Raw genomic sequence first — 14,619 nt, 5'->3', positions numbered from 1 at the left:
AATTTTCTGCTTGTTAAACAAATCGACAAAACACTCATGAAAATAGTCATTAGAATATAGAATTATAGCTATAGGTAATATATAATTAATGAATTTTTCCAATTCATTTTGCGTTTCTTGGATCCTCTAAAGAAACGCAAATATAATTATTTAAACCAATAAACTTTAGCAAACTTTACTTTAGTATTTGTTTTTAAATATGAAATTTGGGTGCAGTATGCTTAAGTAAGTCATGAAAACTATTAGTTTTTTCTAGTTTTTATGAATGAAAATGCTAATAAAAAAGGAAAACCTAACCTTTATAGCATAGGATATTTTTATGTTGCTAATGGCAATATGATAAAATCTATGACTAAAGTGAATTTACTAAATATAATCGCCCCTCTCTCCCTAAGAACATATTATGGTTAGTTCATAAAGAACTCTCTTATATACAAGAATTATCTATGTCCAGAAAAAAAAAATTATTGTCACAATCCTGTGAACAGATGGTTACAAATGTGCATCTTAAGTATTAGATTGAGTTACAGTTCGGATTTAAAGAAACCTAAATATGAAATATACGAATAAGTTGGTTACATTTGTAGTGTTCATCTCTCCTTATACTTGTCTTTGATTCATGAGATACATATTTTTTAGCGTACACACGCAATACACATGTCTGTTTTTATAATTTGTGCTCAAGTGAACTCACGTACGAAAACATATACGCCTAGCAATTTCTTCATCCTTGTAAGCACGTTGGTCACGAAAGTAAAGACCTGACCTAACTGGTAAAATACAGCCTACTAACTATTATAATACATTACAGCGGTATGGTATGCATTTACTATAGCAGGTAGCCCTTAATCGTTTTCTTTTGTATTTGCTGACTTGGGTCTGAAGATTTTTACTGGAGTGCACGTTTCAAATACATATTGAATGAAGACATGTCACGTAGCAATCTTATCTTTATAAAGCTGTGTAAATTAAAATTAATATATACACATATAGTTATTATTATTATTGTTACTTTGCAGAATATTCTTAAGGCCGTTGACGTCAGTTGGAAGCAATATTCAACCAGAATCGAAAAGAATACTTTTTGTTGGTGAAGATGAAGACAGGTTGTCTATTTAAATTGACCAGAATTATCTTCTTACACCCCGAGTAGAATAAAAGGAAAAAAATACGTTCATATTATTTTTATGTATGGATCTAAACAATAACGTAGAATTTTCTTTCACCGTAGTGCCATTTTTTTGGGTCAACGAGGAGTAAGTTAAACCTTCTTCATAATGGCCAACAGAATGACTTGGAAATGTCTTGCTGAGATACAATCAATATTTTTTTCACTCATCTTCTTGCAATGTTCCGGAGAGTATCTCCAAGAATTCGCAATTTCTGAAGGACTAGGCATTGGAGTAACGATTGGATACATCGGTCAAAATAATCACCAAAATCCAAAGCCACCTCAACCACCATATTTGATTGTTCCTGTTCCTGGAAGTGCTGTCGATTCCGATCTTTATATTGACCAATCAACTGGTGAAATTAGAACAAGTGTAGTTTTTGACCGAGAAATGAGAAACTATTATTCTTTCGTTGCTATTCCTATGAGCGGAGAAAATATTCGAGTGATGATTAAAGTGCTTGATGAAAATGATAATGTACCCGAGTTTCCAACTCCAGTGATGACTATTGCTTTTCCAGAAAACACTCCGCGTGACGTGAAACGCACGCTAAATCCCGCCAAAGATCGCGATCTAGGAATCTTTAATACTCAAAGATATGAAATTATTTCGGGAAACACAAATAATGCATTCCGTCTCTCATCGCATCGAGAACGAGATGAAGTTTTATACCTTGATTTGCAAATTAATGGTTTTCTAGACCGTGAGACAACTCCTTTCTATAGTCTAGTGATTGAAGCGTTTGATGGTGGAAATCCGCCGAATAAAGGTACAATGAGAGTAAATATTACTATTCAAGATGTAAACGATAATCAGCCAATATTTAACCAGAGTCGTTATTTTGCTACTGTTGCTGAGAATGCCACTATTAGCACTAGTGTGTTGCGAGTCTTTGCTACTGATACTGATACTGAAGAAAACGGAAAGGTTTCGTATTCTATAAATAGGCGCCAGAGTGACAGAGAAAAATATTTTGTAATTGATCCCAAAACAGGAGTAATTTTTGTTAATAAACCACTAGATTTTGAATCCCGTGATGTGCACGAGCTGGTCGTTGTAGCACACGATAGCGGAGCTCAGCCTTTGGAGACCACAACTTTTGTGTCCATCCGGGTCACAGACGTTAATGACAACCAACCAACCATCAATCTCATCTTTCTCAGTGACGACGCTTCCCCAAAAATTTCTGAAAGTGCAGGTCTTGGGGAATTTGTTGCAAGAATTAGTGTGAATGACCCTGATTCAAAAGAAGAATATGCGAATGTATCCGTAACTTTAGATGGAGGAAATGGTCATTTCGGGCTGACCACACAGGATAACATAATTTACCTTGTGATTGTTTCTCATCCCCTAGATAGGGAAGCCAAACCCACGTATAAGATGATTGTTAAAGCCACCGATAAAGGTAGTCCTCCTCTAAATACTTCTCGTGCATTTGAACTAGCAGTTACTGATACGAACGACAATGCACCAGAATTTGATCAAACTGTATATTATGCAAATGTTTTAGAGGTTACTGATCCCGGAACGTCGGTCTTTCAATTGTTTGCTGTAGATCTCGACGAAGGAAACAATTCTGTTATTGTGTATTCAATCAAAGATACTCCAGAAACACATTCGCAATGGTTTCAGATTAATAGCAAAACAGGTCTCATTACTACAAGGGGGCACATTGATTGTGAAACAAATCCGACTCCTCAAGTCATAGTGGTGGCTTCAGATGGAGGTTCACCTCCTTTATCCTCCAGTACTACTGTTATTGTGACCATAAGTGATGTTAACGATAATGAACCCATCTTCGATCAGAGTTTTTACAATGTAACAATTAAAGAAGACGAGCAAATTGGAAAGTGTGTTCTAAAGGTAGGTACTTCAATGTTTTACTGTTAAGTTTTATTGAAGATATGTTTTTTGTTGTTGTTATAGCAACTGGAAAATTTGTATCATAAACAAGGACAGCGAATAGACCCTTCGAATTCAGACCACACGTCCATTAATAAATTAATATATATGTTTACATAATTAAATAACACAATTACTGTGCCTCTCGTTAAAATTTCGTAATTATTGTTTGTAGAAAAGGTGTTAGAGTTTACTGGTATAATGTGTAGGACAATTAATTACCACTACCTTATGATTCGAGGGTTTAAATTTTATTTGTAGTATCAGATACACACAGACAATCATGAAACAAAGTAACTGAATATTTATATGAATGATATTACACACAGAAGAAATATGACAGATGTGTAATTATGACTGTGGCAAATCGAAAGTGTTTTTATTTGCAGTTATAGCAGAAAGTTGATAGAATGTTTCTAAAAGTTGGCTAAATATTATCGCATTGTAAAGATTTTGTGACACAAGATTTATTCTTCGCTCAGGTTCTTTGAAGTGTTTTTATAAACTGGTCACGTTCTAGTTCTTCTACCAATATTTTCCACATTAATTTTATTAAGGTTAACTAATCCGTTGCTCAACAGCATGGGTACTCACTAAACACAAATGTTCTACATTAATTTTACAGCGTGTGAATGAACTCCAGTGTTTGGTATATCTAGGCTAGCGTCCTTCATGTGGTAGTTATGCCGTTGTTACACATGGTGACACTATCTTATGTTTTATTTTTTGAACTGCAAGTAAGAAACCGGGCCAACAGCCCAGTAGGTTTATGGCCATTACTATATTCGTATAACCTGTTTTGTCGTGCTGTGCTCTAGGATGTAATTGGCAATGTCATCTGCATGAGTTGTTCTTTTCCTTATGCTTGTCGTGTAACCAGTGTACGTTCTTGAAACTGAATCTAGCGGGGCCAAATCTTTAAAGTTCTATTATTTCCTTACAACGGAGGCTCTACAAAGCAAAATAATTCATTTTTGTTCACTCGGTTATGTTGTATACTTAAAGATATTCTACGTAAGTGTTTCATATAAACTCTACTATTGGGAAGACATAATTTTGTATTGTTATGGTATGCATGAAAAAAAATTATTCTTCTGAACATTTATTTCTAGCCAAACATGATCAGGCAGACAGATGCGGTTTTTGTTGAAATTGCCAGAGGGAAAAACCGTTAGCGTCTGTTCCCTGATTTGTTAAAGCAGAACGCTGACGTCTGGAACTAGTGTTCAGGTGCCATTATATGACCTTGTAATTCTGATTTGACGTCGTCTTTTCTTTATTTCCTATTCTCGGACGCTCGTTTATCTTCGCATCACATTATACTGTCAGAAAATTGTCTTTATACCCCTTTTTAATTTTGTAACTTGAAGTTCTTTCTAACTTCTATTCTTTCTATCATTTTCCCGGCATACTTTATTTCTTTTTGGGACATTTCCCAAACTGCCTAAAATAGTTTCATTTTTCTATAGTTTAAATGCTTCACAATGTTTTAAATGTTGATAACTAACATGATTGTTAAGCGTACAAAGCATGTTTAACGTACTAAATAAAGTTATTTATTATGAATGTGTGCACAGTAGGAGATATTTTATTAGCTCCAGGGTGTTTATATACATGGACAGATGTTTCCTTGTTTTAAAATGTTTTTCTTTTCTCGTTGTGCTACTTTGTGCAACAGGTGTACGAACACGTGTGGCATCGTAACATGCTGTGGCAGGTAAGTCCTATGTGGGCGTATCAGGTGCTACTCGTTCACCTTTTGAATATAAATACACGAGATAGTACATATATCAAAATAAAATCAGGGACATTTTTAAAGTCAAACATTATTATAATAATCGATTAGGATTGCAACACTACATGATCACAAATACAGAATACTTCACTGTATTAGTGTTCTTTCTATTTGGTCTGATTAATTCACGACAGTCTGATTAATTTATCCAGATTTGGCCTACTTACTGTTGAAACTCAACAGTTTATTGGTTTTTAGAAACCGGAAGTTATTGTTTTCGCAGGAAATAACAAAAAACTATGTACCACCTACAGAACTAGAAGCCCTAATGAAAAAACCACGATTTAATACTTCGCGAATTGGCTTTGAAATACATTCTAAAAAAAAAACAGAATTCAGATTTACAAAGCAAAAACAATATAACACCTGCTTATTATTTCTGATTGAGCGAACAGCTTCTGGTGACTAACTCTCGTTTAATAAAAAGTAACAGTTTTTCAATCAAAGAACAGTCTACTCTAAAATAATAATAGTACTTGCATTTTACGAAACTCTCACAACCGAATAAGTTACCAGGTGATTTTACTTCATGAAGAGAGAGAGTCTTTGTGGAGAAAAAAATAATTAGGATCTTATGTAAGAAAAACAAAGTTAAAAGGAGGGAGGAAAAGCACGTGTTTGATGTATTTTCATTGTGCATAACGTACGTATATATTATTAAATTTAAAAATCTTCCTTGTTGAAAATATCTAGTCAAAATGTCTTACAGTTTTGGGAGATTGATATATTGATTCGGTTTGTGTACAGAGAGCTAAAAGCAGCAGTTGACGAAACAGTTGTTTTTTATTTTTCAACATGAAAACGAAAAACACTCATTTCTACAGATTGTAGGACTAGTAAGCTAATAATATACAAAAGAAATTCATAATTAAAACTTTATTTCTTTGGTTTGGCAATTATTATTGAATCAAAATATATTAGTGCTCAATAAGTCTAAAAATGCAAAAATGCTAAGGGACTTTCTAATTAAAGATGCTTATGTGAAATCTGTCAGTCTCACTGCTTTTAGTATATGTGTGTATATATACCTTTAACAAAAGAACCTGTTAAAGAAGCTTTTGTTAGCAGTTTAGGGTTTTATGAATCGTCTTGCAAAATAACATGATTTATAACACATTCAACGTAGCAGTGACTAATATAATACATTGCTTTTTACTGATGATGTAACTTTAGGGAATGATACCAGTTAGGACTAGCCCCTTGAGACATGATTAATTCAATGTTGAATAGTTTTTGTTTTTTTATGTACGTAAGGGGCACATGGGGACAAGTGGAATATTCGTATCAATCACCTGTCGTAGATTCAACATCTGGCGATTGTCGAAAACTCTTGAAGTACGCTTTACGTTTCGTAGTAGTTTGTTGGAGTATCAATGGATAGAATAGCTTACATCATCTCAAATATAAGGGATATTCAGTGATTATCTTACAACCGAGCATACCTTATTTTGCATACATAGTATAACATAACATGAGAAAAGTTATTGTGGACGTGAAGCAGAGATGAAAGTAGATATGATCTGACCTTCATTGACTTTCACCACAGTAGAGTAGAAAAAGAGTACGATGACTAAAAATGAACCTTTCAAGTCATCTTGCAACAAACTTGGTTCCCTTAAGACATTTTCCTTGGATTGTTATGCTTATTTCCATTTTAATGTTTAGTTGAAGTTCTTATGATGCTCTAGTTTTATCAAGATCACTAATAACGTAGGCTGTAAATAAGAAAGCCTCATATAAAGAGTATTGACTAACATATGATAAAACAATTTTGAACAGGCAGATCAGTAAGTCATGTGGCAGCCACAATCGATATGTAGTCGCGGTGATACAGAAGGTATCGAACGGTTATTGTTTGGCCTTACGTAGGTATTGTGATGCCATCGAAAATTGATCGCTTTTTCCAATACTTATTTAATGACATTGGAAAACAAAGGAATGTGAAGCGACAGGATCATAAAAAAAGACCTACAAACTGTTCTACCCGAACCGTGGTAAGCAAAGTATAGCATTTCTTGTAACAGGTGAGAAACCATAAAAACAAAGTTCAGTGACAAAAGCTGTTCTTGTACCGCAGGTAACAGTACGTAAAATAATCAAGAAAGACTTCGGTCTGGAAAAGCAACACAAGCCACCTGCGAACTTGTTACTTTCACGACATATTCATTCAACCATCGCATATCTTAAGTAGCTGCAGAATGAAAGGGGTATTCATGCTAATTCCTACAAATACATACTGGTCAAATCACTGGATGCAGCATCTATGGATTTCTGTTCAGTTGGACTGTTGAAATGAGTGGTGTGAAACCGTCGTTCCCGTACACTAAAAGCATTACGGAGAACATGCAAGTGGGAGTGGTGTGCTTTTAACATGACTACGTTATGACAGCCTTTTGTAATGAAACCTACACTGCAGGGGTATTGTCAAGATGCATGGTCGTCAGATACAGCATGACCAGATGTGGCGACATTGACAGTAACGACGTGGTGAGGCTTCAAAATCGTTTGAATATTACGTACCCCACCTATGAAAAATATTTTAACAGTCTCCGTAAAGCGTACCAATGAAAATACCACTTAACTCTCCATAGAAGCAGTTTAATATAACTCATGTTTTCTGTAACAGAAAATTTAACACGTACATTCACCACAAGTGACTTCATTGTTGAAATATTAGAAAAATATTGTATAGAGGGTTGTTCACGATCTATAGTCAACTTGAATGTTGCCCTTCAACACTTCCGTGGCTTGTGACTGCACAGGTTAAAGGCTCTGATCCTCCAGTTGCATAGCAGTTGAAGTGTGATGATCTGCAAGTGCAATGGCGCCTAAATTGACCCTTCTCAATTTTCTCCTATTTCATGACTATAAAATTATGCTAGGCTCGGCAACGTAGAATGATTCCAACAGGAAAAAAACAGGCTACTTCACATCGGTCATACACTAGGGACTGAGAAGAGATAAGCAGCTTCACACAGGACCGTATGAGTAGAAAGAAGTAAACCAAGAAAACAACAGTCTATTGCAGCTAAAGAGCAATCTCCGTTGGAACTGTTATCAATATAATTCAAACGGATTTAGGTCTATGAAAAGCAGCACAAGATCGAACGTTGTTCAACAGTTTATCCTAAAGCACGTAGCCGAACGAAAGACCAAATTTCGTATACTGAACGAGCTATACAAACGGAAATATGTCATAATATTGGACGAAGCATATGTCTACTTAAGTGTCTTCAAATGTCCTGGGCAATTTATTATCGTTCTGTCGGTAATATATTATTTAAAGAAAAAGAACATGTCGTGTAAGTTTTCCAAAAGATTAATGTTGGTTGCAAGTTAGAGTCGCGGAAAATGTCAACGTGAACTCTGTATTATACCAAGTAAACGTTCTGACACAACGCGAGGAAACAATATTTTTATGGACTAGTTGCCATTAATGTATGGTTATTACTTCAAGACAAAGCACTGAAACCAGATGTCAAAGTCAAATACCAGTTGTTGTTTTTTTGTAAGATGCAAGTAGAAAAGAAAAATAATGCTGCACTATTCCTGTTCCTATAGATTTCTCAAACGAGCCCTAGCAAGTTGCTATCCGCATACAGTTGATAGACATTGGTAGGCCTGGAGTGTTCTAGCATTAAAGTGCCAAACTGTAAATCGAAAATTCATGGTTTGCGTCCCGTTCCACAAAAAACGCGCTCCGCATTTTAGGTTCATCAGTACGCAATAAATGTGACGGCCGAGTCCTACTAATTGCAGTGGGTGTTGTTGACCAGCTAACGTCCCTCTAGTCTACCATTTCAAAAGTAATGATTTCTCTACGCAAGTAGCCATTTAGTAGATTTGCACAAAAAATCTAAAACAAACTTAACAAACAGATATATTTTGAAAAGAACGTAAACAAAGGCATGATACAACACTGACATCAGTGTGTTACGCAAAAAATATACTTCGCATTGATATTCCACAGCAAGGACCATCACATAGAACACCATTGGTGGTGGAAGAAAGGGTTTTAGGGTCTTACATTGTTATCATTGTCACAAATACTCCTCTGTAGCTATTTAGCTTTTCATCCACATCGTTTTATTTCAGATGAAAGCATTTGACACATCTATATGCAGGTTTCTTGCCAGATCTTTTAAAATGAAAAGTAGAACCACGCCTTATATTTGTAGGAACACCATTATGACGCATCATTTAAAGTCAAACGAGAGTGTCAGATGAGCATAGACATTTTTTTCTTGGTTTCTCAACTTCAGTAATATCTTATCATAGCTGTATGCATTTGCCAACCAAATAGGGCAAGTTTTTATGTTTTTTTTTAATTACCGTAATACCTGGCGTATATAAGAATCTAACGTCAACATGTTTTTCAACAGAATGTCTAAAGAGGTGTGTCAGAAAATCTGGCACTCGTGTCAATAACATTTCAACTACTCGGACGAGCATCGTGTATTATGTGAAGCATTAGAACTTGAGCATCTCTCGGAGAATAGAAGAGAGAATTTTGATAACACATTGGGGAGATGATGGCTTGTTTGGTATAAGCCTCAGGGTAGCAGAATGTGCTGATAGCTCAGTAATGTTTTTAAAAAAGCCGCGAGTGCTCTTCACGAGATTTGTAATGTTTTCTGAACCACCTAGTACCGTTAAGATATATTATTAGGTTTTTCAATGTGAGAAAAATTTACGCTTTTCAGAAGTCCCCGTTTTTGACACACTACTCTAATAGTTATCCTATAACCCAAAATAAACGCATTTAAATCAATATATCTTAGAAAGATACAATCAGTATTATAAGAAACCATCTTTATGAATGTTATATATTTCCATATTATTTGCTCATTTTTTGTTAAGCGCAAAGCTGCAGAATGGGCTGTCTGTGCTGTGCCAACTTCAGGAATTAAACGGCGAATGTTAGCCTTATAAGATCTCAAGCTTGCCGCTGCCTCACCGTGGATATTTACACCAGGATATTATAATTGAACAATGATGACTTTTCCGTCCTAAGCTTTCCCTTAAAAATTGTTTTAACTTATGAATTCCATATTTTTCATACTAAAACATTTTTTTCGTAATTTATACATAAATATACTTATTAACTGTTAGCATAAAAATATTTGATGGTTTGTTTTTATTCTCGCACAGAGATATAGTCTTCTAATGCATGTGTATTTCGAATATGTTTGTATCACAATTGAATTTCGTATTTTGTAATGACTTGTTTATACATTAGTAGTTTAGAGCAATGTTTTCCAAAAAGTTTTGTTTGCGAACAACATGAATTTTCTTTTTATCGCACGGATTACCTGTACTTTTTTATTTTTTTTTATCGTGGCGGACCACAGTGCTGATGCTCTCCTTACGTAAGTATGCAACCTTTACACGAAACACCCGGAGGAAGCCTGCGAACCACAGATTGAGAAACGCTAGTTTAGTGGATATTTAAAATTTCAAATGAGTAAATCGACTGATCACCCTCCTAGTAGACAAATCATACTATTAGAAATATAAACTTAAAAACCACAAATTTAGTCTTAGGGCAGTATAACGTTTTAAAAATTATCCTCTTTTTCTTAACTACTTATTTTACCTATCATAAAGAATATATTGCAAAAGATTTGAATGATGACATTTGTTCAGGATTTCCTTTTTGGCAATTCATATCGCAAATTTATGTTTTCGAATAAATGAGATTTTTGGCAGATATACAACTAATCTACAATGGCTGTGTTAAATTAAAACTTTCACTTGCACATTGGGTCCTGATTAATATTTTTGAGAAAGTTTAACACTTTTTTAAGTAATAATCACAAAGGTTAAACAAAACTGAATATGAAAGTACAGTCACAAATCTGAAGAACCTTCAGTAATCTGGATGTTAGAAATATTGATTTGTTTCCACACTAAGTTTTACCCTGGTAATAATAGTAAAGTAAAAAAAATGATGCGAGAATGTATAAACGTTATTGAGGGCTTACCTTACCATTTCCCGTTTGCATCCTTCTGAAACATTAAAGATACTGTTACAGGAAAAACTGCTGTTTTTTTTTGTAAGTACAAAGCAACACAATTTACCGTTCAGCCACCGGGGGCAACAGGGAAGGTTAAAGTTCTGAAGGTTAGAATAATAAAATGAGCATAAGATAGGTCTTAGTTAAAGTCAAATCCTTGCCACGTCAAGATGACACATAGAATCCATGTTAACCAAGGAAAAAGTTCTTATTTCAATGGGTTCCTTACTCTTATGTTATATATGTGTCCACTGTCTAGTACTGCATGTTTAGTTAAGTTTCCTTGTTTCGGATATTCACGCAAAGCCACACAATGGCTATCTTCACCAGTCAACCCTAATTTTCAGCTAATAGAATATAAGGAAGGCAGCTAATCAACATAACCCGCCGCCAACTGTTGAGATACTGTAATCGAATAGTTAAATTTGAACTGTTATAATGCATCCAAGATCTGAAAATGCAGAGAATTTGCGGCAACGGGACGCGAAGCATCGAATTCACGGCCAGCCATGGCCGGACCCCTATTTTAGTTGAAAAGAACAGATGTGAAATATCTTCAATACTAACGTTGTAACTTTGTTTTATATATATATTAATGAACAATATAAACAGAATATATATATATATAAACACACTGTAAATCATAATGTTTTATGTGTGAAAAGAAGAAGAAGCATGGTTGTCGATTCAACTCTTGAATTTATTATTAGCACATGACGATATCTTAGTAAAAAACCTGTTTATATTTTTAGATTACTTAAAGAAGGGGGTTTCCCGCAGAAACCACGTTGGGTCAAGTGGGACGGCGTTGTAAGAACATCGAAAAGATTTGTTGATCTCTCCGCTCCAACGTTGCATCGAGTCGGTGTAGATAGATATATGCGAATCGAATCTCAGATGTGCAAGCAAGCTTTGTGATTGCATAGAAACAGGTCTAAATTCTTACCAGTTGCCGGGTGAAAAAGATTGTTACACGTGCTAGTCGTGTTGTGTGAATGACCGATGGAATGAGTCCGGGAAAATATGTTGTCTTAAATTAAAGAACAATCGGAACAACCCCCTTCCATTTCCCCACTTTCTTTGATCTTTGGTATAGGTGTATATACGATGCCTAGAGGCAAAGCCTTTAGCTTGCTAAGCCTAACTTCAGTGAGGGCTGCACGCAATCTTTTGCTGCTGTTCCTCAAATGCCGAAATAGTATTCGTCCCTGTCGTCTTTTACGCCATGTTATTGCAACTATTCCATGTAGCAAAGTAAGACGGTAACTTCTTTCATGTCTGGATTCCACAGCAAAAACTACCCAACCACCTGTCTATGTGAGGTTATTAGCTAAAGTAGCATCCCAGACATATATTTTTAGGTCATTAAGGTGTGCAATGCGATACAAAAAATCATTTCTGCTTGCTAGAAGAACTTGCTTTGGAACTGGATCTCGGTTTATTAATTCGAAGAACAGTAAATATGTCATAAGATGAACCTTCTAATTACAATTAGTATTTGAGGCCAATTAAAAATCACATACGTTCTGAAGAAAAGAAAATTTAAATTCAGTACAACTAAAATGTAAAAGAGCAATCTTTAATACACAAACAGAAAATTTTATGCTACAAAAGAATCAAAATACTTGCACGTAAAGTAGGTGTCAATAAACTTGGTTCATAACATATTAAAAAATAAGTTTAGGTAAATGCATACATACTATACGCCGAAAGAAAGCATTCCTAAACATACTGATCTTCTATTTTGAAATACTTCTGATAATCTATAAAACATGATTGGAATAGCTTAAACTTTTGCATAACATCTGAAAAGTACGCCGTCTAAGGATAGTTTATGAAACTTAGTTACATGTATCAAACTCAAATACAATTTATTGAAGTTGTGCTACAAAATGAATACTTCTTGAAATTAGAGAAAATAAAATCAATACAGAGAACGTATCATTCTTAACCCGCATGAAAATGTTCTTAAGCCCAAAGCTACACAATGGGCAATCTATACTCTACACACCACGGGTATCGAAACTCGATGTTTAGCATTATAAGTCCTCTGACCTACCACTGAGCCACCAGTGGACATTATATTGTCATATATTAATTTAAAGATAGTAATAACAGTTGTCATAACGACGACTACAGGCCAAATAATAAAAGAGAATTCAAATATTGATATTGAAAATAGTTTTCATAAAATCTTATTTTAAAACTGATGTAAATTCAGTTTGTTGTTGTTGTTGTTGTTGCTTCACCTAATAATCGATAAGCTTTATTTGTGTAAATGTTAAAGAAATAGTCAATACGATACGATTTTCTAATTTACCCAATCCACAAGCTCACCAGTGACATGATGAAAAACTACTTGCAATCGTAATAAGAAAACAAAAATCAGTCGCTTGCGTCTTCTGGCACTATCTTTCCTTACCTTTGAAAATTTGTACCATAAACAGAGGAAAATGTTTTGGAACTACACCAGACTGCGTACATGTACATGCACAAGATGTATGAGCTAAAAAAGTAAAAAAGAAAAGGACGTGGAAAAATCAATCACTTCTGTGAATTTTTCTCTTTTCACAGGAAAAATATATAATTTCATTGCATGTTACCTTGTCACTTTACTTGTTTCATAACAGTATTATCACATTTTAACCACATTTGAGCCTCACTAGGCTCAACCGTAAATGTAAATTCAACTGTATTTTTAAGTGTATTTTCTGTGTTTGTTTCATTAAATTTATGCGTGCGTGTTTGTGTCTGCGTTCTTACTAAATTCAGCAGCACTCAGATGCAGAAAGCGTTACCCTTGTGTTGTTCTCCCACGCTCTTTAGTGGTACATGACAAAAACAAAGCTTTCACAATGCTACAAATTCTCGCTGTCTTGCTATTTCTCAAGACCCTAACTCAGTCTTTGTCTAGACTACACTTGCATGTTAAAATACATTTAAGCTGATCTCCCCCCACTTTTTTGGGAGGCTATGTTTCACATACGGCTCACTGCGTATGCGTTATCTCACTCACAGCCAAATGAATAATTTAAGATGTAACTAGAGCTATGTACATTTTTATTTTTATTTTACATAACAGAAAATTGTGAACAGATTTTAAGAAAGAAACTTGCACGTTCATGACTCTCGCTTGTTTGAAAAATTATTCTTTACCCGAACATACTTAAGCAAGTTTCAGACGTCGACTAGTAATATAAGTAGGTTTAACTAAGACGGTTCGTTTCCCGGAAATTGTATAGACGTGATAATAAAACCATTACTTTCGTTTAAGTTTCTTTAGAAAAAAATTTAACTTTGCATAAAAATAATTATTAAAATAAATGATTAAAGTGCTCCTTGAAAACAAAAGAATGAATGCACGTAAACTGAAAACACCTAAACATTTTTTGTTTTATTATTTGATCTAAACCTTCACGTTTCTTGCAATGTATTATTGCTTGATTTGTATAAGCTACGAAAAATGTTAAAATTATTGTATTATAGGCTTTTCCGAATGTAGGAATTTTGTTGCTATTTTGTAAGCTATTTCCACTGTCAAATGTTAACAATTTAAAATATAATGAATCACACAGTAAATGCAAGTTTGTAATTTCTTACACCATAGTTCACTTGTCAGTTACTTGTTCAATTGTATTTAATCAGAAATGTCAGAAGATCTTCGAAATAAATAGATATTAATTGCAGCAAAAAAGAATCGGTGATATTCAATGTAAAAAATATTATTGAATAT

General features: G+C 34.4%; 1 protein-coding gene across 1 annotated transcript; it reads left to right on the top strand.

The window, feature by feature from the left end:
- Positions 1 to 1,263: 1,263 nt before the first annotated feature.
- LOC111083460 (protein dachsous-like) lies at positions 1,264 to 14,169 on the top strand. The gene is given in 2 exon segments (XM_022380001.1): positions 1,264 to 3,035; positions 14,062 to 14,169. Coding segments are annotated over 2 exon segments (1,866 nt in total). The 5' UTR covers positions 1,264 to 1,277.
- Positions 14,170 to 14,619: the final 450 nt, after the last annotated feature.

The sequence above is a fragment of the Limulus polyphemus genome, unplaced genomic scaffold (assembly GCF_000517525.1).
Source record: "Limulus polyphemus unplaced genomic scaffold, Limulus_polyphemus-2.1.2 Scaffold141, whole genome shotgun sequence".
In the NCBI taxonomy this organism is placed as follows: Eukaryota; Metazoa; Arthropoda; class Merostomata; order Xiphosura; family Limulidae; genus Limulus; species Limulus polyphemus.
The sequence above is the reverse complement of the archived record's forward strand: the minus strand, read 5'-3'. Positions and strand labels throughout refer to the sequence as shown.